Source organism: Mya arenaria, chromosome 1 (assembly GCF_026914265.1).
Source record: "Mya arenaria isolate MELC-2E11 chromosome 1, ASM2691426v1".
NCBI classification, from domain to species: Eukaryota; Metazoa; Mollusca; class Bivalvia; order Myida; family Myidae; genus Mya; species Mya arenaria.
Window position 1 is genome coordinate 59,333,121 of NC_069122.1, and position 25,127 is coordinate 59,358,247.

General features: G+C 33.5%; 1 protein-coding gene across 1 annotated transcript; it reads right to left on the bottom strand.

Moving 5' to 3' along the window:
• Positions 1 to 6,291: 6,291 nt before the first annotated feature.
• On the bottom strand, positions 6,292 to 24,069 carry LOC128238993 (uncharacterized). Its single transcript, XM_052955392.1, has 7 exons — positions 23,791 to 24,069; positions 20,203 to 20,660; positions 19,557 to 19,698; positions 18,675 to 19,404; positions 10,934 to 13,065; positions 9,038 to 10,137; positions 6,292 to 8,034 (listed from the first exon to the last, which is right to left on the bottom strand). Exons 2-6 carry the CDS (start codon positions 20,499 to 20,501, stop codon positions 9,040 to 9,042), a joined length of 4,401 nt encoding a protein of 1,466 aa, XP_052811352.1. The 5' UTR covers positions 20,502 to 20,660; positions 23,791 to 24,069; the 3' UTR covers positions 6,292 to 8,034; positions 9,038 to 9,039.
• Positions 24,070 to 25,127: the final 1,058 nt, after the last annotated feature.

A 25,127-nucleotide genomic window follows, 5' to 3' on the forward strand; every position in this document is an offset into this window, starting at 1 on the left:
AGTTATTGATGTAAAATGTAGTAGGTCATTGGTGTAAAATGTAGTAGTCATTGGTGTAAAATGTAGTAGGTCATTGGTGTTAAATGTAGTAGGTCATTGGTGTAAAATGTAGTAAGTCATTGATGTAAAATGTAGTAGGTTATTGTGAAATGTAGTCGGAGATTGGTATAAAATGTAGTAGGACATTGATGTAAAATGTAGTAGGTTATTGTTAAATGTAGTAAGTCATTGGTGTTAAATGTAGTAGGTCATTGGTTTAAAATGTAGTATTTCATTGGTGTAAAATGTAGTAGGTCATTGATGTAAAATGTAGTAAGTCATTGGTGTAAAATGTAGTAAGTCATTGATGTAAAATGTAGTAAGTCATTGGTGTAAAATGTAGTAGGTCATTGATGTAAAATGTAGTAAGTCATTGATGTAAAATGTAGTAAGTCATTGGTGTAAAATGTAGTAAGTCATTGATGTAAAATGTAGTAGGTTATTGTGAAATGTAGTCGGAGATTGGTATAAAATGTAGTAGGACATTGATGTAAAATGTAGTAGGTTATTGTTAAATGTAGTAAATCATTGGTGTTAAATGTAGTAGGTCATTGGTGTAAAATGTAGTAGGTCATTGGTGTAAAATGTAGTAGGTCATTGATGTAAAATGTAGTAAGTCATTGGTGTAAAATGTAGTAATTCATTGATGTAAAAGTTAGTAAGTCATTGATGTAAAATGTAGTAAGTCATTGGTGTAAAATGTAGTACGTTATTGTTAAATGTAGTAGGAGATTGGTGTAAAATGTAGTAGGTTATTGTTAAATGTAGTAAGTCATTGGTGTTAAATGTAGTAAGTCATTGGTGTAAAATGTAGTAAGTCATTGATGTAAAATGTAGTAAGTCATTGGTGTAAAATGTAGTAAGTCATTGGTGTAAAATGTAGTAGGTCATTGGTGTTAAATGTAGTAGGTCATTGGTGTAAAATGTAGTAAGTCATTGATGTTAAATGTAGTAAGTCATTGATGTAAAATGTAGTAGGTTATTGTGAAATGTAGTAGGAGATTGGTATAAAATGTAGTAGGACATTGATGTAAAATGTAGTAGGTTATTGTTAAATGTAGTAAGTCATTGGTGTTAAATGTAGTAGGTCATTGGTGTAAAATGTAGTAGGTCATTGGTGTAAAATGTAGTAGGTCATTGATGTAAAATGTAGTAAGTCATTGGTGTAAAATGTAGTAATAGATTGATGTAAAAGGTAGTAAGTCATTGATGTAAAATGTAGTAAGTTATTGATGTAAAATGTAGTAAGTCATTGGTGTAAAATGTAGTAGGTCATTGGTGTAAAATTTAGTAGGTCATTGGTGTTAAATGTAGTAGGTCATTGGTGTAAAATGTAGTAAGTCATTGATGTTAAATGTAGTAAGTCATTGGTGTAAAATGTAGTAAGTCATTGATGTAAAATGTAGTAAGTCATTGGTGTATATGTAGTAGGTCATTGGTGTTAAATGTAGTAGGCATAGGTGTAAAATGTAGTAGATTAATGGTGTAACATGTAGTAGGTCATTGATGTAAAATGTAGTTAGTCATTGGTTTAAAATGTAGTAGGTCATTGGTGTAAAATGTAGTAGGTCATTGATGTAAAATGTAGTAAGTCATTGGTGTAAAATGTAGTAAGTTATTGATGTAAAATGTAGTAAGTCATTGGTGTAAAATGTAGTAGGTCATTGATGTAAAATGTAGTAAGTCATTGGTGTAATATGTAGTAGGTCATTGGTGTTAAATGTAGTAGGACATTGGTGTAAAATGTAGTAGATTATTGGTGTAAAATGTAGTAGGACATTGGTGTAAAATGTAGTAGGTCATTGGTGTAAAATGTAGTAGGTCATTGGTGTAAAATGTAGTAGGTCATTGGTGTAAAATGTAGTAGGTCATTGGTGTAAAATGTAGTAGTTCATTGGTGTAAAATGTAGTAAGTCATTGGTGTTAAATGTAGTAGGTCATTGGTGTAAAATGTAGTAGGTCATTGGTGTAAAATGTAGTAGGTCATTGGTGTAAAATGTAGTTAGTCATTGGTGTAAAATGTAGTAAGTCATTGATGTAAAATGTAGTAAGTCATTGGTGTAAAATGTAGTAGGTCATTGGTGTTAAATGTAGTAGTTCATTGGTTAAAAATGTAGTAAGTCATTGATGTAAAATGTAGTAAGTCATTGGTGTAAAATGTAGTAGGTCATTGGTGTTAAATGTAGTTGGACATAGGTGTAAAATGTAGTAGATTAATGGTGTAAAATGTAGTAGGTCATTGGTGTAAAATGTAGTAAGTCATTGGTTTAAAATGTAGTAGGTCATTGGTGTAAAATGTAGTAGGTCATTGATGTAAAATGTAGTAAGTCATTGGTGTAAAATGTAGTAAGCTATTGATGTAAAATGTAGTAAGTCATTGGTGTAAAATGTAGTAGGTCATTGGTGTAAAATGTAGTAGGTCATTGGTGTTAAATGTAGTAGGTCATTGGTGTAAAATGTAGTAAGTCATTGATGTAAAATGTAGTAAGTCATTGGTGTAAAATGTAGTAGGTCATTGGTGTTAAATGTAGTAGGTCATTGATGTAAAATGTAGTAAGTCATTGGTGTAAAATGTAGTAAGTCATTGATGTAAAAGGTAGTAAGTCATTGATGTAAAATGTAGTAGGTCATTGGTGTAAAGTGTAGTAGGTCATTGGTGTTAAATGTAGTAGTTCATTGGTGTAAAATGTAGTAAGTCATTGATGTAAAATGTAGTAAGTCATTGGTGTAAAATGTAGTAGGCCATTGGTGTAAAATGTAGTAGGTCATTGATGTAAAATGTAGTAAGTCATTGTTGTAAAATGTAGTAAGTTATTGATGTAAAATGTAGTAAGTCATTGGTGTAAAATGTAGTAGGTAATTGATGTAAAATGTAGTAAGTCATTGATGTAAAATGAAGTAAGTCATTAGTGTAATATGTAGTAGGTCATTGGTGTTAAATGTAGTTGGACATAGGTGTAAAATGTAGTAGATTAATGGTGTAAAATGTAGTAGGTCATTGATGTAAAATGTAGTTAGTCATTGGTTTAAAATGTAGTAGGTCATTGGTGTAAAATGTAGTAGGTCATTGATGTAAAATGTAGTAAGTCATTGGTGTAAAATGTAGTAAGTTATTGATGTATAATGTAGTAAGTCATTGGTGTAAAATGTAGTAGGTCATTGATGTAAAATGTAGTAAGTCATTGATGTAAAATGAAGTAAGTCATTGGTGTAATATGTAGTAGTTCATTGGTGTTAAATGTAGTAGGACATTGGTGTAAAATGTAGTAGATTATTGGTGTAAAATGTAGTAGGACATTGGTGTAAAATGTAGTAGGTCATTGGTGTAAAATGTAGTAGGTCATTGGTGTAAAATGTAGTAGGTCATTGGTGTAAAATGTAGTAGGTCATTGGTGTAAAATGTAGTAGTTCATTGGTGTAAAATGTAGAAGGTTATTGATGTAAAATGTAGTAAGTCATTGATGTAAAATGTAGTAAGTCATTGATGTAAAATGTAGTAAGTCATTGATGTAAAATGTAGTAAGTCATTGGTGTAAAATGTAGTAAGTCACTGATGTAAAATGTAGTTGGTTATTGTTAAATGTATTAGGAGATTGGTGTAAAATGTAGTAGGCTATTGTTAAATGTAGTAAGTCATTGGTGTTAAATGTAGTAGGTCATTGGTGTGAAATGTAGTAGGTTATTGTTAAATGTAGTAAGTCATTGGTGTTAAATGTAGTAGGTCATTGGTGTAAAATGCAGTAGGTCATTGGTGTAAAATGTAGTAGGTCATTGGTGTAAAATGTAGTTAGTCATTGGTGTAAAATGTAGTAAGTCATTGATGTAAAAGGTAGTAAGTCATTGATGTAAAATGTAGTAAGTCATTGGTGTAAAATGTAGTAGGTCATTGGTGTTAAATGTAGTAGTTCATTGGTTAAAAATGTAGTAAGCTATTGATGTAAAATGTAGTAAGTCATTGGTGTAAAATGTAGTAGGTCATTGGTGTAAAATGTAGTAGGTCATTGGTGTTAAATGTAGTAGGTCATTGGTGTAAAATGTAGTAAGTCATTGATGTAAAATGTAGTAAGTCATTGGTGTAAAATGTAGTAGGTCATTGGTGTAAAATGTAGTAGGTCATTGATGTAAAATGTAGTAAGTCATTGGTGTAAAATGTAGTAAGTCATTGATGTAAAAGGTAGTAAGTCATTGATGTAAAATGTAGTAAGTCATTGGTGTAAAATGTAGTAGGTCATTGGTGTAAAATGTAGTAGGTCATTGGTGTTAAATGTAGTAGTTCATTGGTGTAAAATGTAGTAAGTCATTGATGTAAAATGTAGTAAGTCATTGGTGTAAAATGTAGTAGGCCATTGGTGTAAAATGTAGTAGGTCATTGGTGTAATATGTAGTAGGTCATTGGTGTTAAATGTAGTAGGACATTGGTGTAAAATGTAGTAGGTCATTGGTGTAAAATGTAGTAGGTCATTGGTGTAAAATGTAGTAGGTCATTGGTGTAAAATGTAGTAGGTCATTGGTGTTAAATGTAGTAGGTCATTGGTGTAAAATTTAGTAGGTCATTGGTGTTAAATGTAGTAGGTCATTGGTGTAAAATGTAGTAGATTATTGGTGTAAAATGTAGTAGGTCATTGGTGTAAAATGTAGTTGGTCATTGGTGTAAATTGTAGTAGGTTATTGGTGAGAAATGTAGTAGGTCATTGGTGTAATATATACAAAGGCATAAGTGTGAAATTACTAAGTCATAAGTGTATAATGAAGTAGGTCATAATTGTGAAATGCAGTAGTTCATTGGTATTAATAGCACTAAGTCAAATGTAGTAGGTCACTGGTGTAAAATGTAGCAAATATTCTCTGTAAAATGATGTAAGTTATCAATGCAAAATGTAGCAAGTCATTTCTGTGAAATGTTGTCAGTCATCAGTGTGAAATGTTGTTAGTCATTAATGTGTAATGCTCGAAGTAAGCAGTGTTAAATATAGCAAGTAATGACTTTAGAATGTTGAAGGTCACTGGTGATAAATGAAGTGTAAAATGTAGTAGGCTATTAGTGTAAAATGCAGTAAAGCAGTAGTGTGATAAGGCATAAGTGTCAAATCTAGTAAGTCATAGTGTAAAATACAGCAAGTCATTGGTGTAAAATGATGTTAGTCATTGGTGTATAAAGTTCATGTTACTATATTTACACAGGTTTTTTTTCTTTCAAAATATATTAAAATAGCGTAAGTCGTCAAATATTTTTCTGTGCATGTTATTCAACTGATGTGTTTCAACCGTCATGGGACATTAAATTAAACACAAGGCGAGTATGAACCTGAGTTTCTTCTTAATTTGAATATCATTCTAAGTTTCTCCAAGGCGTTATAAGGACACGATTCAAAATCATTAATTTGATTTCATTGTTTACGTTACCAAATAAGTCTACTTAAGGTGAGTTAATCACCAGCGGCCTCATCGAATTTTCTTGAAGCCTAATAACAAGGTCTATTCCGAAGCTTGCCGGAGATGACAAAGTTGCTTGTTAAAAAAGGTTTAAACATGAACATGAAAGAACCTTTATTTTCAATCACAATAAACAGCTTTTAAAATAAATTAAAACAGATGGAAGTATACAAGCAATAGCAATGAACTGCCTAATTTATGTACTACAAACTTTATTAAAGACACGTACAACTATAAGACATATCACTTTAATGCACATGACATATTAAAACAAATGGAGCTGTATTCACTTTAACCATTATATATTTTACAACGATTGTAAATGAAGCTATGATAGCTTATACTAAGTCACTCTCGTTGGCACGATGTTGCGCGAGAGTGTGGTCTTTTGTAGTGGGGGAAACCGGAGAACCCGGAGAAAACTCACTTTTCCGGCTTGGTGACCACTAACCAAACTCACATGCACCCAGGCCGGGAATCGAACCCGTGGTGAGAAGCGAGTGCGCTAACCACTGTGCTAACCGGACAACCATAAGTCATTAGAGTTTTATTTACAGTAATTTAATGTACTCTGCTATCACTAAGACGGACGATACATATTAGTACAAATAAAACAATTTTTAAAGTTATATTGTAAAAGTACAAATACTAGCTCACTAGGCTGAAATTTGATTATTTTACTTAATTGATGACTAAGCATCAAGAAGATTATCATTTAAGTAGAATTTCGTTAATCCAAGCCGTTAATAAGCATATTTTCAAAAGTGTTACGTAACAGTTAAAGGATAATTGTCTGTTATTACAAAAGACAAAAATAAATGTTTTTTGCCATGCTGGCGCATAACCATTTATTTTATGTAAGTAATGGCTTACAACCTTTAACATTTTAGTGGTTTGTATATACTTGTGTAAACTGCCTACGAAATAGGTAAGCCACTGTTTTGTATCGCTTTACATGTTTAAATCAATATTGGCTGACTGCTCATTTGTTGAAATAAAATTATTGGAAGAATTGAGAAAAACTGATTTCTCATTTGACAAAAGAAAATGTTGACCACTAATAACGTTTTTTCAGCAAAATGAAGCATTTTATGTCACGACTCTAATTACATGTTAACAAATTAAAAGAACTATTATATGAACTTTTCATGATGGTGTACACTGTAATTTTGTTCCCATATTTATGCAAAAAGCTACAGAAACAAGCTCAGTAGCAAAACGTTTAAACATAAACCCGGTCTAATGGCACTTGGTAAACGCAAAAGACATAGAATATAAAATTACAAACAAGCAATATGGAAGAACAGCACAAAACTCCACGAGCAGCGCAGTGCATACATACTATATATAAAAACTAGAAAATCTGTTTTTTCTATGTCTGATGTCCCTTTTAAATCATTTAAACATGCAATTTATGCAAATGTTTGCAATGAAATGCAACTCTTTTTACAGTAATTTAAAATAAAAATATCGTACAAGGCATAAATAAACAGATACACCTATAAACAGCAGCAGTACACTTAGGAATCTTTTTAAGATTAATACGTAGGCCATTTCGTCCATTATTTAAGTTAGACAAAACACATACTTAAATGTGATTTTGGGAAATAAAATATGGTTTATTGTGATAACCATAACAGTAATTCCTATTTAAAGTCTAATAACTCTTATTGAAGTTGATATTACTCCAATTAAAGACAAAGAAAAATAGTGCGATTAACTTAATCCTGTAATAAGAGACATAAGAAGTTTCGAGAAACTGGGGCCAGTATGAGTCACAAGACATACAGGGATTAAGTGTTTGTTTCGGTACACAGTGGCTCAATGTTTGGAAATAATATGTTTTTATTGACAATAAATGAGTTGTGAGCATGCTCAAAGTCAATGTTGGTAATACCACCTACGAAATAATCATGTTGTAAGCAAAATATAAAAATGTGTGATTGATACGTGTAGTATAATTGACCTAGGAAAAAAACCATTTCAAAACACGCAGATATCATTATATACATAGTCACGATGGCACAACAACTTTTTATAACTATATATAACTTCTTTCCATTTTATTCATCACTTTCCGAATAAATGTGTTCACAATGCTCGTGAAAAATTATCACTGGAATGATTTCCAAATCTCTTTTCGACTGTTTACAATGCGTCAGCTGAAGGACCCACACATTCGCTATTGTATTCCGCACACGGTGGGTACCAGTTGATATATTTTAAGTATTTCGCGTGTAAGAAAAGTACAAACCCACTGTAATCAAGCGCGCGTGGATAAATAAATTGTCAACAATTCCATCAACCTTTTTTGACATAGCCACAAATTGACTCGTCTTTTAAGGCCGTCTATTCGATATCAGGTTTCTTTTTTGGACAATAAACATATACATATCTATTCATATGTGTCAGTCCTATATCAATCCAGATCACTTATCTTACATTTGAATGTAACTCTAGTTCTTATAAAAATACCATTGTTTAAATCTTTTTTCACTGAAATTCATTGCCTGCGAATTTTCTGTCGAGCCGTCACCTTAGCTGTCTTCAAAGCGTAGAAACCTGAAACAAAAACATTTACATTCAAACAAAGAGTTGATGATGATGATGATGATGATGATGATGATGATGATGATGATGATGATGATGATGATGATGATGATGATGATGATGATACGACTTATAACAATGAATGTGCTCATTAGGAGTAGTTCTCGAATATTTTGTAGTTGTGATACATAAAAGTAAAATATTATGCAAATTTCAAATAATATTTCGAGCATGTATCATTTCTTTGGTTCTGCAGCCGTTAGGCGTAAACCAAAACATTGTTAGTGTGCAAGTTCATTGCCAAAAATATAGGGCAGATAGGTCGGGATTTATGTTATTTAATAAGTAAATTGTGCCTTAACACCATTTTCGCAATCAAATCCATTGCAACTTTGAGTACATTTACGCGTATTTTCCGTACAAATAACTACAAAATATGTTCAACAAACCAAGAAATGGAGAGAAATATAACTGTCAGACTATTTTGTCTGTTGCCAATAAACGATCAAGAGTCAGGTATTTTGTATACATATTCTTTATCCATTATATATGCATTATGTCTTGTACCTGGAATAAGGAAAACAAGTCTTGCAAGTAGGAGCCCGACAGAGAAATAGTATTTCCGTTTGTTTTCAGTGGGGCATTTGTCGAGTTGTTGATTGAATAGACTTAAAAATATATGAATACTCAGTTTATACACAGAATGGAAACGTTTTATTGAAGGGTTTATGTAGAAATCCATTGTTGATGTTTAAAAATACATTATAGTATATAAGTAACAAATATTACGTTACTAAATATAAATTACCATAAAAATGATTTTAAAATAAATTAAAACTAGTATGCTATTTGAATTGTGTTCTATCGTAACAACTGCTGATTTAAATGATTCACATACCATCATAAAATGTCTTCGCAAAAAATGAAGGAGAACATGTTTTGCTACTTTGTCCCATTTTAGTTTTATTATTTTCATTAATTATATATTTCAAGTAATTGTGAGTATGTCACTTACCTTTATTCGTTTATTTTGAACTCAATATGCCATTTTTTGAAATCGGAAACTTTATCATCGATGAGCTCCGTAACTTTGAGAGCGGGCTGGTTCTCCATCTCCTCCAGCAGCTGCTTCACATCCGCCTCAGGCTCAATTTTACAGTTCTGTAACTGACAGTCCACAGAATGTCCCGAGTGTATCACAATACTAAGTAGACATCTGAAGGTTTCTGCTGACATGGTCACCCCATCTGTTTTAATGGATGTTGTATATTCAGGCAATGCGGACTGTGGAACTACAACCTGGAGAGCTGACTTGTTCTTCATTTCCCCCTCCAACTGCCTCACGTCCTCCTCAGTCGTTATTTTACATACACGAAACGTACAGTTTATTGAATGTCGCGACTGTACTAACATACTAATGAGACGTCTGAACACTCCTGTCGAAATGGTCATCCATGATAATGAAATGTGTGTTGTAAAGCCAGGTGATGCGGGCTGTAGAGCCCCCATCTGCAGGGCGTGCTGGTTTTCCATGTCCACCTGCAGCTGCCTTTCGTCCTCTTCTGGTTCAATTGTACAAAACCATAATTCACAGTTCACAGAATGTCCCGAACGTACCACCATACTTACGAGGCGTCTGAACACTCCTGCTGACATGGTCATGCTTCTTAATGTAATGTGTGTTGAATAGTCGAGTGATGCAAGGTCTGGAGCCACCATCTGAAGAGTGGGTTGGTTCTTCATAGTCATATGCCTCGCGTCCTCCTTGTGCTCTATTGAACAAAACCATAATTCCCAGTTCACTGGGTGTCCAGACTGTATCACCATATTAACGACACGCCTGAATACTCCTGCTGACATGGTCACATTTCTTAATGTAACGTCTGTGGTATATTCGGGTGATGCCGACTGAGTCATCATTTGGAAGACAGGCTGGTTTTCCATATCCACCTCCTCCTGCCTCGCGTCCTCCTCAGGCTCTATACTACAGCGGTCTAACTTACAGTTCACAGAGTGTCCCATTCGTATCATCATACTAACAAGGCGTCCGAAAACTTCTGCTGACATGATCATGTTATCCAATTCAACATCAGTTAAGGTAGAAAGTGGCCCATTCTGAAATGCAATGTAAGCATGTTCTATTAAAGTTACAACCAAAAAAAAACATGACATACGTTCGTTAGTCATTCGTGGCAATGACAAGATAAAATTGCAATATAAAACTAGGGATGAAGCTCCTCCCTTCGGAACGCATGTGCATCATTCAAAATTTCTGCGTCTAGTACACTGTATTTTTATATGTACTTTATTGTTATTATGTATTATAATATTGCTTACATATGTGCTTGTTGAAAGCTATTTCGAACAAAGGGAATTTTAACTTGGCGGAGTTTAACCTTGGGATCCATAACCAGGGCTATCTGATACTTGTGAACACATTTATTATATTTTATTAAAGTAGCCATTAAGCTTCTTTTTCTAGTATTATTTTTTACTTTCCACCCAGTTTGTATAGACAAACGTCACCTCAGTCGCTTCAGTAATTTGATAATTAAACCGGTTTCATTTCTGCCATTTTTTTTAAATTGCCCGAGTGGGCGTCATCTACACTAGATTAACCATACAGATCAATCTACTACGCAGTGATCTTCCATGACAAGCAGAAAATATATATATGTTTTAAAATTCCTTTCGATGGGCTAATATCTGAGTCGTAAAATATTACCACTTTACACGATGTAACGTTCTAGTAAGAATGTAATTTAATCAAAATGTAGCTTTTCAGCGACAAAGTAATTGTACTTAATACAATATATAGTAAACAATTTGGTTACAAGACAGCATTTGATGTTCATCACGTATGTCCAATATTCCTTCTTTGTAATCATTTCAAACTCTCCAGAGCACTTACCAGATTTGAATTGAGATAATCGTTGCTTTGTTCTAGTAATGCCGTCATCAGCTGTGGTGCTCTTTTTTCTGTTCTGAACCTGACTTTCAACTTTTGAAGATTGTGCAAATGTAGATTTACAACGTCAGAAGAAGAAAGTCCATTTAAGGAGAGTTGGTTGAGGTATTTCAGATGTCGAAGGTGCTCAAGGCTGAATTGTGTATCATTTGTTGGATTTCTACTCCATATTAAGGCTAGTTTTTCAACATTATTAAGTTTAGAGAAAATGTCATCGGCATTACATTCCCAACCAAAGTTGCACAACGAGAATTTTTTCAAGCGTGTTAAATCTGAGGACAGAAGAGAATATATCAGTTTATTTGCTGGTGTGTACTTACTGAATGATATTGTGCAATCCAATAATCCATTACAATTCAATTGGTTTATATCTTCATGAGGAATAGTTTCTAAAACAACAAACTTGAGGTTTTTGCAAGTCTCCAGATCTAAAAGAGTTGGATCTTTCTTTGATTGAAACACAGAAAAGTGGTCCCGTTCTCCACGTATAAATAATGACACAATGTTCGATTTTCTCCCACCTGTCTCTAAGCACATTTTCAACTTTGACTTTTTTCGTTTCGCTGTTAGACTGATGCAAAATGAATCTGAGATGTGTGTCCTTTGATCAAGGACGACATGTTGCAGGCAGAACTCTGCCACGGTGTTCTCAGCCCTCTCCGCCTCCTCGTAGCCTCGCAGTATCATGTCTTGGAATATCACTGCTTTCTCATTTGAATAACCGCCTCCTTCACATTGTGCAGTAAATAGCTCATTTAATGTCTTCGAAAACACTTCAGCAGCAGTTATATTCAGACCGCATAAAAACAGAAATATCTGAGACAAGCTGAGTACGTCTTCTTTCCTGTTAAGTGCGTACACTGTCTGAATGTGTTGACAAAGTTTGGGCAAATCTGATCCACTTTTCGCTAAGTACAATGCTGACAAGTACTCTTGAAGCGTTTTGTGTAAAAAGTGATAAGACACGGATCTTTCACCTATTTCTCTACTGCAGGACAAGATTCCAGAATCAAGAGACTGTTGTTTGTAATCATTCTCTAACTGACCCTCTGTAATGCCAAAAACAATGGATTCATTTTCGTTTTCTGAAAATAGTTGATTGAAAGCTAATTTACTCAAAGACTCAAGAATTTCTTTTGGAAGTTTGTTGTCCAGTATGTTTTTCTTGTCGTTCATTTCACACCACCTTTCTCCTATTATTTTCTCGTAAACATCAGCCACTGACATGTATGCCTTTAGCTGGTATCTATACCAAAGCCAAGTAATGTGAACAAGCACGATTGGAACCTCGCTGAAATGCCACAGACCTTTCATTTTCAAGTATTCAACGCAGGTATGTGCACGTGTTTCTACTTGATCTTTCTCTAACTCAACGAGTATTCTTCGAATGAGCTCCTCGGGTGAATGAACGCCCTCCAACTGCACATGGTTGCTAATCTTTGAGCGGCTTACTTTCATCTCCGCTAGTTTGTATGGTCGTGTTGTTATCAATGTTGTGCAATTCATCCAACCAGTTTCAACATGAGGAATTCGCTCATCACGCTTACATTTGCTACAATGTTTCCACTCGTCTAAGCCATCAAGCAGAAGAAGGCAACATTCTGATTTCAAAATATCTGCTAACAATTCTTTAGACTCTTTATCGTCTGAATTAATCCGTTCAATCAAACACTGTAATATCATATCTTTGATTTTGCATTGATCTTCAACTTCTCGAAGCCTTATGTAGAACAAGAACTCGAACTGGCTTAACCGGTTGTCTTTCTTTGTCGCATCATATTCGTCCTGCTTCAGTTTGCACCAGTCATCGACAATCTTTTTGCAAAGCGAGGACTTGCCTGAGCCCGATTCGCCCTCCACGAACACTGTTTTAGCCATCGTGCCATCGTCGCTCAGAAATATCTTGTTAATTTCTGATATAATTGTATCTTTTATTGTACCGCCTTTTGTATTCCGGTTTTTCAATATCAATTTAGGCGTCTCATATATGTCTTCTACAGCTGCATCGATATCCACTCGGACTTTCATTCTGATAGAATTCTCTTTGTAATGGTTGATTAACTGTTTCTGTAAATCTGGAATATAATTATGACATTGTGGCCACATGCCTATCTTTCAAACGAATACGTTAATAATCGAATATGTAATATGGACAATAACTTGCGATAACATCGTTTGGATGGGATATTAAACATTACATGGTTTGTGTTATGATCTTATGCCCTTTCGCAATCATAGTAAACAATAACATTAAGGTCAAAATTCTTTGTTTCCAGTTACATCTCCAAAATATAGGTTGGTAGGCAAAAGTTTTTTTCTTTTTTTTTCGATTTGAATCTATACCAAACCGACCTATATAAGGGTATTTCACTATAATTGTAGAAAAAATAATATAAAATGGTCAACTAGTCTCTCAAAAAACACACATTATTTAAGAAATCACGAAAATTAATCCGCACTACGGCAAAACAAAGTGTACGGTCGGGATGAAAAAAGGTCGGTCGGTATTATAAAAATCAATAAGCTTTACCAAATGCCTTAAAATTGAGTTCAAACATGTGTGTAAGGATTTAATATAGTTAAACATTATTCCTGTGTATCAAAATCTGCTCAGAAACTTATATTGTGCATCATTGTGAGCTTGACATTTGTAGTAACAACACAGCTGTATGAGCAACAATCTCCAAATAGATATTTCTATAAATTTAATTTATATTCACAATATTGTTGAATCAATATTTCTTTTTTTAAAAACCTAGACCTTTCATGTAAGAGCACGAAGTTCATGAACAACATATATTCCCTCGCAGCCAACAAAGTTCTTGGAAATTAAATTGAACTTGCTATTTAAAGCTAAATGTACTGGAAGAAACGCAAAGTATTGCTGTCATATCAATAATGTGCAACTTTGACCTTCAAGTGTGCCTTGATATAAAACAAATAAGAGCAGGAATTATTTGTACGTAGTGAAATTATTCAATATCAATATACCTTGTAAACTACTTTAAAAATAATAAAAAAGAGCTCGAACGTTATCAAAGACGCACACTTTCCACTAAAATTCGGTGAAAGTTATGGATTTCCTCATAGAGTTTTAAAAGTTACGGCTTAGAAAAAAAAATATTGTACTTTATTTTAAAAAACATTGACTTCCAAGTGCAACTTTGAGGTTTGGTGTGAGATGTCCTTCGGTGCTCTACAGTTATGTAAAGCTTTAATTAGTGTTCACTTGCAGTCAAATCAATAAATAAAATGTAATGGCTTGAACGCGAAGCAATTATGAGAGTTTGACAACCAAGAATGAGTGACACGTCTTCTTAACGTTTTTGTTATCTTGTGAAGTTTAACTCATTTTAATAGTAATGTCAAGCTAAGACACGAGGTAATGCTATATCCATATTGAGGTACATTCACTTACAAGTGTAACCTTGATCTTTGAGATGGGCTCACGAGTTTGTTGACCAAACCACTTCCCCATACCATTGTACATTTTCGTTATTTTGAATAAAATTGAGTAAGTTATACCTGATCACAAAAAAAGTAATAAAAAGGGATCGACGGATAGTGAAGACTTCAAAAAAATTCCTCCCTTCAGAGAAAGGGTGCATGAAAACAGAATGGTTACTAGTTCATTTAACCATTAAAATTATAAGTTAAATTTTAGAAAATTGTATTATTAGCGAAGCTCAGTGAAACAGTACCTTTCACAAAACATAGGTATATCTTTCATAATGACAATCTCAACTTTGTGTTTGCAATCCCTGATTTTTCAAACTCAAGTACCACTTAATTTCATTGCAGCCGAATACTGGTTTATATTTTCCTTCATAAAAACCATTGTTTTCGACAGTTATTAATCCTTTTTTGGAATATTAAAACAATATTTTTAATTGTGGTAAATCTTATATGGGAGTAAGAGTGCATCTTTAATGTTATTAAAATGATATAAGCTGTGTTGGTGCATCATATTTTAAGCGGTAAACACGAGGCGATTTTATGGTTTTTTAGAGCAGAAACGAACTCGGCTGTTCAGTATTAACTTTGTTGCATACATTGTATGTGTTGGGGATGCTAACTGTGTTATTCAATGAATGCGATAAGCTTAGACTTTGGTTGGAATAAAAATAATCTTATATTGTTGCTCTCTTCCGACTTAAAATAAACTTTAAACCTATCCTTGATCTTCGTAATGTGAGTCCTTTTAAATACAACATACTTTTATCAATAATAACTTCCTGTTAGTACTTATGAAAATTGTAACTCTCCTTGTTTTTTTTGTTTTTTTACATCTAAATTAATATAGCGTCCTTAAGTGTGATTTTTTTAAAAACAGGGACAAACGCATGTTAGTTTGTATACCGTATCTGCTTGATCGAAAAAACTAGAAGAAGAAACACACTAATGTAAATACCTCTGAAAAAACAACCCTTTAATCTTCAGTATATGCACACTGGTTGAAAAAAACATCATACTCACAGATTCAAACGTTTAAACTGCATGACATATGTACCCTTTGCTGAAGCAACATGTAATAGATCCAATACATCGTGAGACAATGATTAGAAAGTGGACGAATCGCAATTCTGACAGTTCTAATCTTGTCCTTAAGGTAGCCATTACATGGAAGATGCACTCTTTCTCCAAAATAAGATTTACCACAATTAATATAATTGTTTTATTATACCAAAAAGGAAGTACAAATGTCGAAATCAATAGTTACATTGAAGGATACCGAGTTTGATTGGAAAGAAAGGTGCAGAAAACACGCTATTTCTACCTAATGAAACGATAGTAGACTGCAGTAAATCTCTAAGCACTCACCAATCATTTAATATTTGTGCGTGTTTAGCTATTAAATATACAGTTTCATTCCTGTTATCAGTAATTAATATTTTCCATGAATGCACTATTTATGAAGAAGTTAAATGTTTATTAATCAAAATTTATGTTTGTTATGCATGTGTATTTATTCATATTGAATAAGAATTGTCACTTTAACTAACCGCATTTACTTCCATTTTGAGTGATTTTTATTGTGAATGCACACGGAAAAGGATGTCGCGCAGTTCGTGACATGGGAAATTGTGCGCTTTCCTCTACTTTTCGTCCCGAGAACAAAAGAATGAACAATTAAAAAACTGCTGAATGACAATAGTACAGACAACCCAAATGTAATTATTTCTCACAGTGGAAGCAGGACAGCAATCAAAACCAGAGAGCAAAACAAAACTTACCAAGTGAAAAGGAAAATGGTTGATCGGTCTCAAACATTATTTAAACCTCACAAACGAAGAGTGGTTATATAAACAACACAGCGGTGAGACATTTGCTCAAAACGAATGCAAACGAATTTGTGACACGGTTAAATAAGTGTTAATATTGAACTTCCATTTTCAATTTCGTTATAACTGTATTGCTTGTTTAGTATTTTATTGTACTGATTTGTTATGAGTTGCATTGTATTATTTCTTTGTCAATACGGTATTACGGTATGATACGACTTGAATACTCTACTTTATTATTTTCAATATTGTAATTCAATATTAAATTCATTTATAACTGTTTTTACCATTTATATTACTTTATACATTTCTTTATTTTGAATTGCATTGTATTGTATTGCATTGCATTGCCTTTCATTTCATTACATTTTATTGCGATACGTTACGTTGTTTTGTAGACCTTGATGAGAGCGTCTCCACGTGGTAAGGTCTGGATGACCATTTTAATTAAACAAGTCTCATTTTCCTGTAACAAAACGCTCTCTGATTCCTTTATTGTTGTCGCGTATATATTGAAAATAGGATTTCATATATATTATACAATATTTTATTTCCTGGTGACCAATTTAAAGTACATGAAAAAAATCATGCTTAACATTTTGGCGTTTCGCTCTTTAGTCAAACCTAATATATCCCGCTGGAAAAAAAAAAACGTAACGGAATGCGTTTTTTATGTTTTACGTTATTTTACTTAGGATGTCGAAGCTTTTTTCTCTCTTGATGAACACTAATTATTATGCTAGTATAATATCTTAGTAAGGCTTTCGAAAATATACGCAAACATGTTTGCCTGCATCGTAATTACGAAGTACTTGTGTTTTCGGTAACACAAAGTGGAGGTCGTTTAGTATACAATAAAACTGCCATCATCTGTCACAGTAAACTACAATCAGTCTCCGAACAAAAAACAAACCAAACATATATACGTTGATATCGTTGAAATGAAGTTTATAGCAGCCAATTAATCATTCACAGTCAAAGATTAAAGTCATAAACGGCTTTTATTGCATTGGAATTTCAAGTCAGATTTTCATTTTCACGAACATCTTTGTGATTAAAAAGATTAATATTTATCATAACGACTACTTATGATTATCTGACCTATGCAGTTTTACACTGACAAACTTTCCAAACTACAGTAGAATTATGTGAAAAATCAAAATCGGAATACAGTTGAGTAAATTACAGTTGAGGTACTATTGGACACACGTACAGACGGACAATGATTTGCTATGTTATGAACGTTGATATTAAATGATTGTGTGTTAGATATTTACTATAGATCAAATTTCACATTCAAATACTACAATCAATATAGTCGCGCTGTCATTGACAGTCTGAATGTCGTTTAAATTCAAATCATATCTCAGTTACATTCTATGTTTATTTGACCAGCTAGAGTTCTCGATTGATCGATTTTTGTTACTTTTAATAATGTCAATTTTTAAACCAATAAATATATGGTATGTAAATGGACTTTGGTTTAATCTTAAACCTGTTCATAACAACATATAATTAATCAAATTGGGCATATCAGCTGGAAAATACTATGACATGAGGCTTTTCTGGCGACCGAGTCACGTTTCATTGGAGCTCAAAATACACTGAATGAGAAACCAAAAAACTACATATAAACATAACTGTTCAAACACAACAAACAGTCTACTTATGTTATATATTGATGTAACTTTTTAACTAAGGATGATGCCAAATGATGGACTTGTTGCCTTCAAGAATATCCATTTAGTGGCATTGTGGATATTTGGAATAGTTAAGACCACTTGGGTCATAATACTTATTATTGGATACTGAGTTTCTAATCTTTTCTGTGAATATGGTACTGAGAGCAGTTTTTTTATATTTGTTAATCATTTTCCTTGTTGCCATGTGCTCCTAATTGAGTTTTCTTATATATTAAAATAAATATATTACATGACCATTTTGCGGTCGACAAACGTGTTCACTGGACATATATCAGTAGTTATTCAATGGCTTTGCACACTCTTAAATGGAATCGCTCATGTTGGACCAATATTTAGTTTTTCACGATTATGCATAATGCATTTGAAAACACAAATATTATATTTTTCACTCTTTGATACTGAAATTGCAGAAAAAAACCCACACAATTAAAGTATATAAAAAAACTAGTTTGAGTGGGAAGCTTACATAAAATGAGGGATATTTTAAGTTTTAAGCCTTTTGTTGAAAACCGTTACTAACTCGTGGATTTCAAATATATAATATATCAGCATATTTAACCATTCGTTAAAGGGTTCAAGCGGTCAGTATATTATTTTTGACAATCTTTACCATTTACCGTACTTATTTCGTCATTAAAATCACATTTAACAAAACATGAGCGAAGTCCATTAACAGAACGCTAGTTTGAAGAGTCTTACCTGACTTTGCTTTTGTTAATTTAGACTCTCTTTCAGCTTCCCGTTCATTCATGCGGTCTTGTTTTGTATTGCCAATCATATTCATCAGTTCGTGTTTTCCGCTCTCAACGGTGTCTTTAAGCTCCCCTATCCCCACTATTGCTGTTTCTAGTATTTCGTTTCTTCCATCCGCAGTTGTATCTTCCAGATGTCTTGTTATGTTTTCAGAGGTCTTCATCAGTTCACATTTTCCGACCATTGTCATTTCAAGTAGTTCGTCTCTTCCCTCCGTAACTGAATCTTCAAGTGTTTGTTTTCCTCTATCTGTCGTTCTATCAACTTCCTGTCTTCCTTCAAAAGTTGTTTCTTCTAGTTCACGGTAACCACGTAGAGTTGCTTCTTCGAGTTCCAGTCTCTCGGACTGACCAATGGCGGTCAGTTTAAGTATGCCCTCTTCGGTGGTCTCAATAATTATTTTCTTAGCATTGTCTATGCTAGAATCCAACTGCGCAAGAGCATTTTCAAACGTTGTCTTTATATCGCAAATGGCGCTCCCTCCTTGTTCCCCTAAACTGGACATCAAAATACCACCGAGTTTCTCAATGGCACCCTTTATCTCACTTGCTTTTTGACTCCATTCATCTTCTTTTGCAGAAGCAAGTTCGGTAATTTCTTGAACGCCTCTGATTGCAATATCCTCGATAATAAATTTCAACAAGTCCGCGTTGGGATCTGCAATTTCGGTCCTTAACTGAAAGTAAAATTAATAAACATGCTCGCCACGCGTGAAACTATGTTCTGCTGATAACACTCGTGTAATCAAATTGATTTTACACTGAAATCAAAACTTTTTTTGTTATTGCATGCGTACTTTCGTACACCTTTTTGTATTTTTTCCTTTACCTCTTCCAGTTGTTTCCTCGCTTCCAGCACTTCTGGATCTCCTTCGAAACTTGGATCGTTAAGCACTGCAACCATGCTGTCTATACACCCAACGGTGGCCTGGTCTGTCAGAGCACCGGATCTTGTTAACGTACTTCCGAGCCTTAACATTAAATTAAGTTTGAAAATCTCCATATTACACAACTTATTACACTTATCCCAGTATGAAATTTAACATATAAATGCAAATGTGTCATGTGCGTACTATTAGCTTTCAAGATAAAACAATGGTGATAGCCTGTGTAATTGGTACATATTGCATATGGTTTAAACAACATCTATTTCAATGAATCATAAAAAGATACTCAAAACTTACGCATATTAATCAAAGGTTTTACTGGGGTAATATTACCCGAAAAAAAGACAAGTGATCTATCCATAAAACAAAATTATCACGTCAGAATCGAGAGGGAAGATCTGCAGCTTTTACTATGACTCGCATCTGCGTTTGTGTGATACATTTCCCGATGAGACATTCACAGGCTACATATCATCAATAGCGAAATATTAGATTCATGTTTATAGGGAAGATATTTTTCAAAATCAAATCAATCAAGCTGTTCATGTTGTTAAATCTTGGGAAACTGATGATTAACAAATTACTTACCTCGTCAGATAGAGTTCTAACCATGAGTGTGAATCGCCCGCAGTTATATATGAATGCCGCCAGTCCGTTAAAGTCAATTTCATCAAATGAAGATTTATCATCATACCCTGCTGGCTGCATGAATAACTTGGCAACAGCAAACGGAGAGTCTCGCCATGTGTCGGTCGAAGCGTTTCTCCAGGAAGGTTTCTTTCTTTTGTGAATGGCATTGATTTCATACCGAAGTTTTTCATGATATCGACACGGTATTGGAAGCCGATACGATATAGGACTGTGGTCTGATGAACAAGTCTGCTCATTCGATGCTTTCTGAAGAAAGTATTTGTGCAGATGTTTAGCCTCTAACGTGACAGAAGGCAGGAGAGCTCTCCTCGTAATGAAGACGGCCTTCCATTGCTTCAACCAGTTATGGAACTCCGAGCTGTCGTAAACTCTCTTTTCCGCCATCTTTTATCAGCCTGATGTTGATATAAAACAGAAATTAATATTAACAATTCATTAAGTACACCTACATATTAACATCTGCCGTAGCACTTGGGAAGATTTTGTCTATTTAATCGTTAAAAACATATCGTTCTTTATCTGTTCTATTATTTTTTTTAAATGATGTTATATGCTAATGTAAGGAAATGAGGAAATTTTGCATGCAAATATTATTTATATTTGTAGAGTTAGTAGTCTTCAACAACAATGAAAATGCACCTAGGAGCTGTACAAACATGTAAACAAATCGTGCACAAAATGTCAAAGTGTTTGTCTTTCCAATGGTCCAACAGGAATGAAAGTGTACATATTCAAACAATAAGGTGCCTAATTGTGCATATCGTTTGGTCGTTTAGATTCTACAAATGTCACTATTCTAGGCTTTTTTGTCTTCAATGCTACAGTATAACTTGCTCTTTGATTTGAAATCATATACCAACATAATATTCTTGAGTTATCATGAATTTCATGTTTTAATATCCATCGAACAATCACGCTTGAAAAATTTGCTGATTTTCTTTACTTACGAAATTGTGGTCTTAAAAGACAAACTTTGACCAAATATAAACATTGTTGAAGGGTTCCAGCTGTCGATATTTTAGTTTCGACACACCTTAAAATTTGTAATACTTTATTTTGTTATAAAATGAAATGGAAATCGTGAAAAGTGCATTTTACAAACCATTGCCCGTTTGAGCGGGACGGCTGGAAGCCATTAGCGCCTCAAAGATTTTTCTGATGTATACATACAATATGTGTCACTCGCAATAATGCATGAGTTGAATGCACAAGGAATACGGTTTAACATGCAAACAAAAATGTCAATTACGTATGCAAAATTCGTACATATATAATATACTATAAACGTGTGCTAATTATATAGATAAAATTAACTGATTGTAATTCTGCCCGTACTGGGATATGTATTTATTACACTAGTTATTAAACGACCATAGGTCATAGGCCATAGGTCGCTCTGTGTTATCGCATACCAATTGTTATTTTAGTTTTATGGAATCTTTGACACTTTGTCTCTTTTCATTGTTATGCATTGTTCGATTGTCTATTACAACTGACTTGCTTTGCTGCAGTGTGATCAGTTTGTTTGTGTCAAACTATCTCGGATGTTGGTACTTTTCATTACATTGAAGGCTCGGAAACCACCGCTCACGAGTTAATTGTTCAAATTTACAAATATAAAATATAAACTAATTAAGATTTTAAAACCGAACTTTACCATGAATTATAAAAATAAAGTATGATACACATGTAGATGTTTACACTGTGTGTATTGTATCTACATTTACTTACAATCAGGGACATTCTTTTATAAAGGCGTTTTTGGTAACTCATACACGGTCACAATGCAGGGCTTTCTCAGCCCATTTGGGGAAAAAGACCCTAGACATTTTGGGACAATTTGCGTCGCGAAAATACCTTAATTGAAAAAATTTACAGTAGAAAGAACAAGCTGTATAGTCTCCTGATAATGAGGAAGTTATTTATTATTAGATTTTTTCCCTTTAAAGGCCCAAAATGGCTGAAATATCAATCCTTATTGGGGTGTAAATATATTTTGTAATTAATCGTGACAAATAATATTTCATATTCTCTGAATGTGATGAAAATCAATGATTTCTGAACTCAACTATTCCCAAAACTTACCGTTACATAATTAATAAGGATGTTGAAAATGAACCAGTTCAGGTAAAAATACTTTCATTAAAAATTTAAAAAAAATAAAAACAAGAAAAAATCACTTTTGATTGGGATTTTTTCTAAAGATCGGGAATAATATCTTATATCTTGCTTTGAGAATGGGTCCGATAGGCGGACCCGTGGGTACTATAGAAAAAGCCCTGCAATGTGCCAATTAATTTCAGTGGTATGAAAATAATGCACCGTTTGAGTTCCTTCACTAAAACTCCGCCCTGGGGTTAATTATGGCACTCCTCTGCGGGTCATGATCAATTGTTTTACGTTGACAAATGCAAGATATTTCGGTTGACGCATTCAAATTTGGGCCACGTTTACAAGTGCAGCAAATTTCAGTTTTCCCTTAGATGGCCTTCATCGCAATCTTTTAACCTATTTCTTTTTCTAAATATAGAGCATTGCATGGAATTAAGACCAGGCCCTTTTTTATTAACACATTCCAGTTTTTCCTGGGATGACCTCGACACTTTCTTTTTTAGTTTTAATCAATAATCGCACACTGCATGTTTCCTACATGTATATATTTCATATATCCGAAATATTGTAAAATAAATTTTTCATTAATATACGGTTTTAAGTTTTTGTGAATTGAAACACAAATCTACATTCCATTGAAAAACTAACATTATTTAAGTGCCGAAACGTGGAAACAAATAATTTACATTTAACTATTACATGTATATAATTAATTAATCATGGCCTGTGGATTTACTCGAAATACAACATGTAATAATTTGGATAATCTATTGAATTCGATTAACATGGACTCAGTTAGTAGGTTTCTGAGTAGTTTTATACGTGCATAGAACTTTTTTCCTAAAAAACATGGCCTACCTCTTGCATCCACAAACAATTGTTACAATCCATGTGTTTTGAAGTAATAAAACCTCAAAAACAATCAAAGCATTGGATCAATTGTAGAAACCGTCATCTATTGAAAACATGTTTTAAAGGGTAAGTTCATTTTCAAAAATAATGATAGGTTAATATATATGATAAGGTCCGACATCCTTCCCCGTGTCCTACGAGGACCTTTATCCAGCCACTTCGACCTACACATTTACCTTTAAACCAACAGCAATTCAATCGACACCAAATGTACAGTTTTCAAACCAATGTTAATAGTGTCTTGTATTAACTTGGACATTTCTCATTTGATAATTAGCATTTAGGGTTGCATTCAACGAAAACGGTCTGCACTCGTAATGCTTACTAGAACGATCAATATTCATTGATCTGAGACTTATTGTTCTGATATAAACTAAATGATAACAGACACAAGAAGGCAATGAAAATAAATTAAACACTTTATAACCTTTTCCATAATTAAGAACTTGTGTTAAACTACAAACACGGCATTCCTCTAACATATATAAACACAATACTTACATTTTAAAAAGGTATCCGAAATAATATGCATCGATCGTTCACTGGCCGGCATAAAACACAAATAAGATACTTCCGTATAAACTTAATCGTAATTACTCAGCCATTTCCGGCAAGATCTGGATTATATGTTACGTTATAAAGCGAGCGTATTAAGGATGCAAGTCATTAAAGGCGCACACTATGGGTTTATTTTAATGCACTAGTATGCTTAACTTATTTTACTCGAATGATCAAAGCAAAGAACGGATAGAATTTGTGTACAGTTCAGTAAACATAAGCCTCCATAAATGTGTGTGTTTTTAAAATCAATACCTACGTGGCCACCAATTTCTCAATTACTAAACGGCTTAAGATCGCTTAAATATTTTGTATTTGTACACATTCATTTCCCATTCATTTTGATCATCAAAATTAAAAACAATTTGCATCAAACTGTCTTGTGCGCCTTTAAATATTTTCATCTATTTCGACCTTGTACAAATTTGGCTCTACCATGACACATCGGACACTTCGCTTCCTGACCATTTAGACTCTTCTCCTTGATAGTTCAATCCCTGATCATGAAGTCATATCGATCTTTTACATTTACACTTTTTCACTCATTAAACACATCTCAAATCAAACTTCTTTTCCTTTATAGGATGGACATTTTTTTGTCTTCGTAAATTCTATTAAACAAAGCACTACTTGCAACACTTTGATGAATGTCGTAACCATCTTCTTGCGCGCATGACAGTTGTTGCTTTACAAGAGGCCGCCACTTTTGATCAGATATTGTTACCTTGACGCTAACGTGTCTCACCTGAAGGACGCCTTATTTAAAGAGTCTTTTTATTCAATTGTCCCGTCCTATTCGCTTGTGAATATTTAGAGTGTCCTAAGGCTTTGTCCTATTCCCTTTTGAATATCTAAAGCATCGAAAGGATATGTCCGTCTCTATTGTGAATATGAAGCGGGTATCATAAGGGACTGTCCTATTCTCTTGTGGTTATGTAGGGAGCGCAAAGGTGCTGTCCTATTCTCGTGTGGATATGTAAAGCACCCTAGCAATAACATCTCTTTAAAAATAATTTAACCATACTACCATACATTGAAAACAGTAACAGGATAACAAGCACACAAACAACAATAACAATTCAGTACTTAATATAATTGATTAACAAAGATTGAAAATGAAAACACTTGAAATTTGTTTACATTTCGAACCTATCATCATGATGCATAACGGATGGCGTAATTAATAGTATAAACGGGCAATGTATAGCCCTTCACGCAATTAATGATTATTTAATAACTCATGTCTTGAATGTCATTATCTTTAATCAATTATACGGTAT

Coding starts and splice junctions, on each gene's coding strand:
- LOC128238993 (XM_052955392.1), bottom strand. CDS start 20,501: ATGAGCAGACTTGTTCATCAGACCACAGTCCTATATCGTATCGGCTTC. Junction 19,699..20,202: donor TTAGAACTCTATCTGACGAG/GTAAGTAATTTG, acceptor TTTAATGTTAAG/GCTCGGAAGTACGTTAACAA. Junction 13,066..18,674: donor ATTAACAAAAGCAAAGTCAG/GTAAGACTCTTC, acceptor ATTATATTCCAG/ATTTACAGAAACAGTTAATC.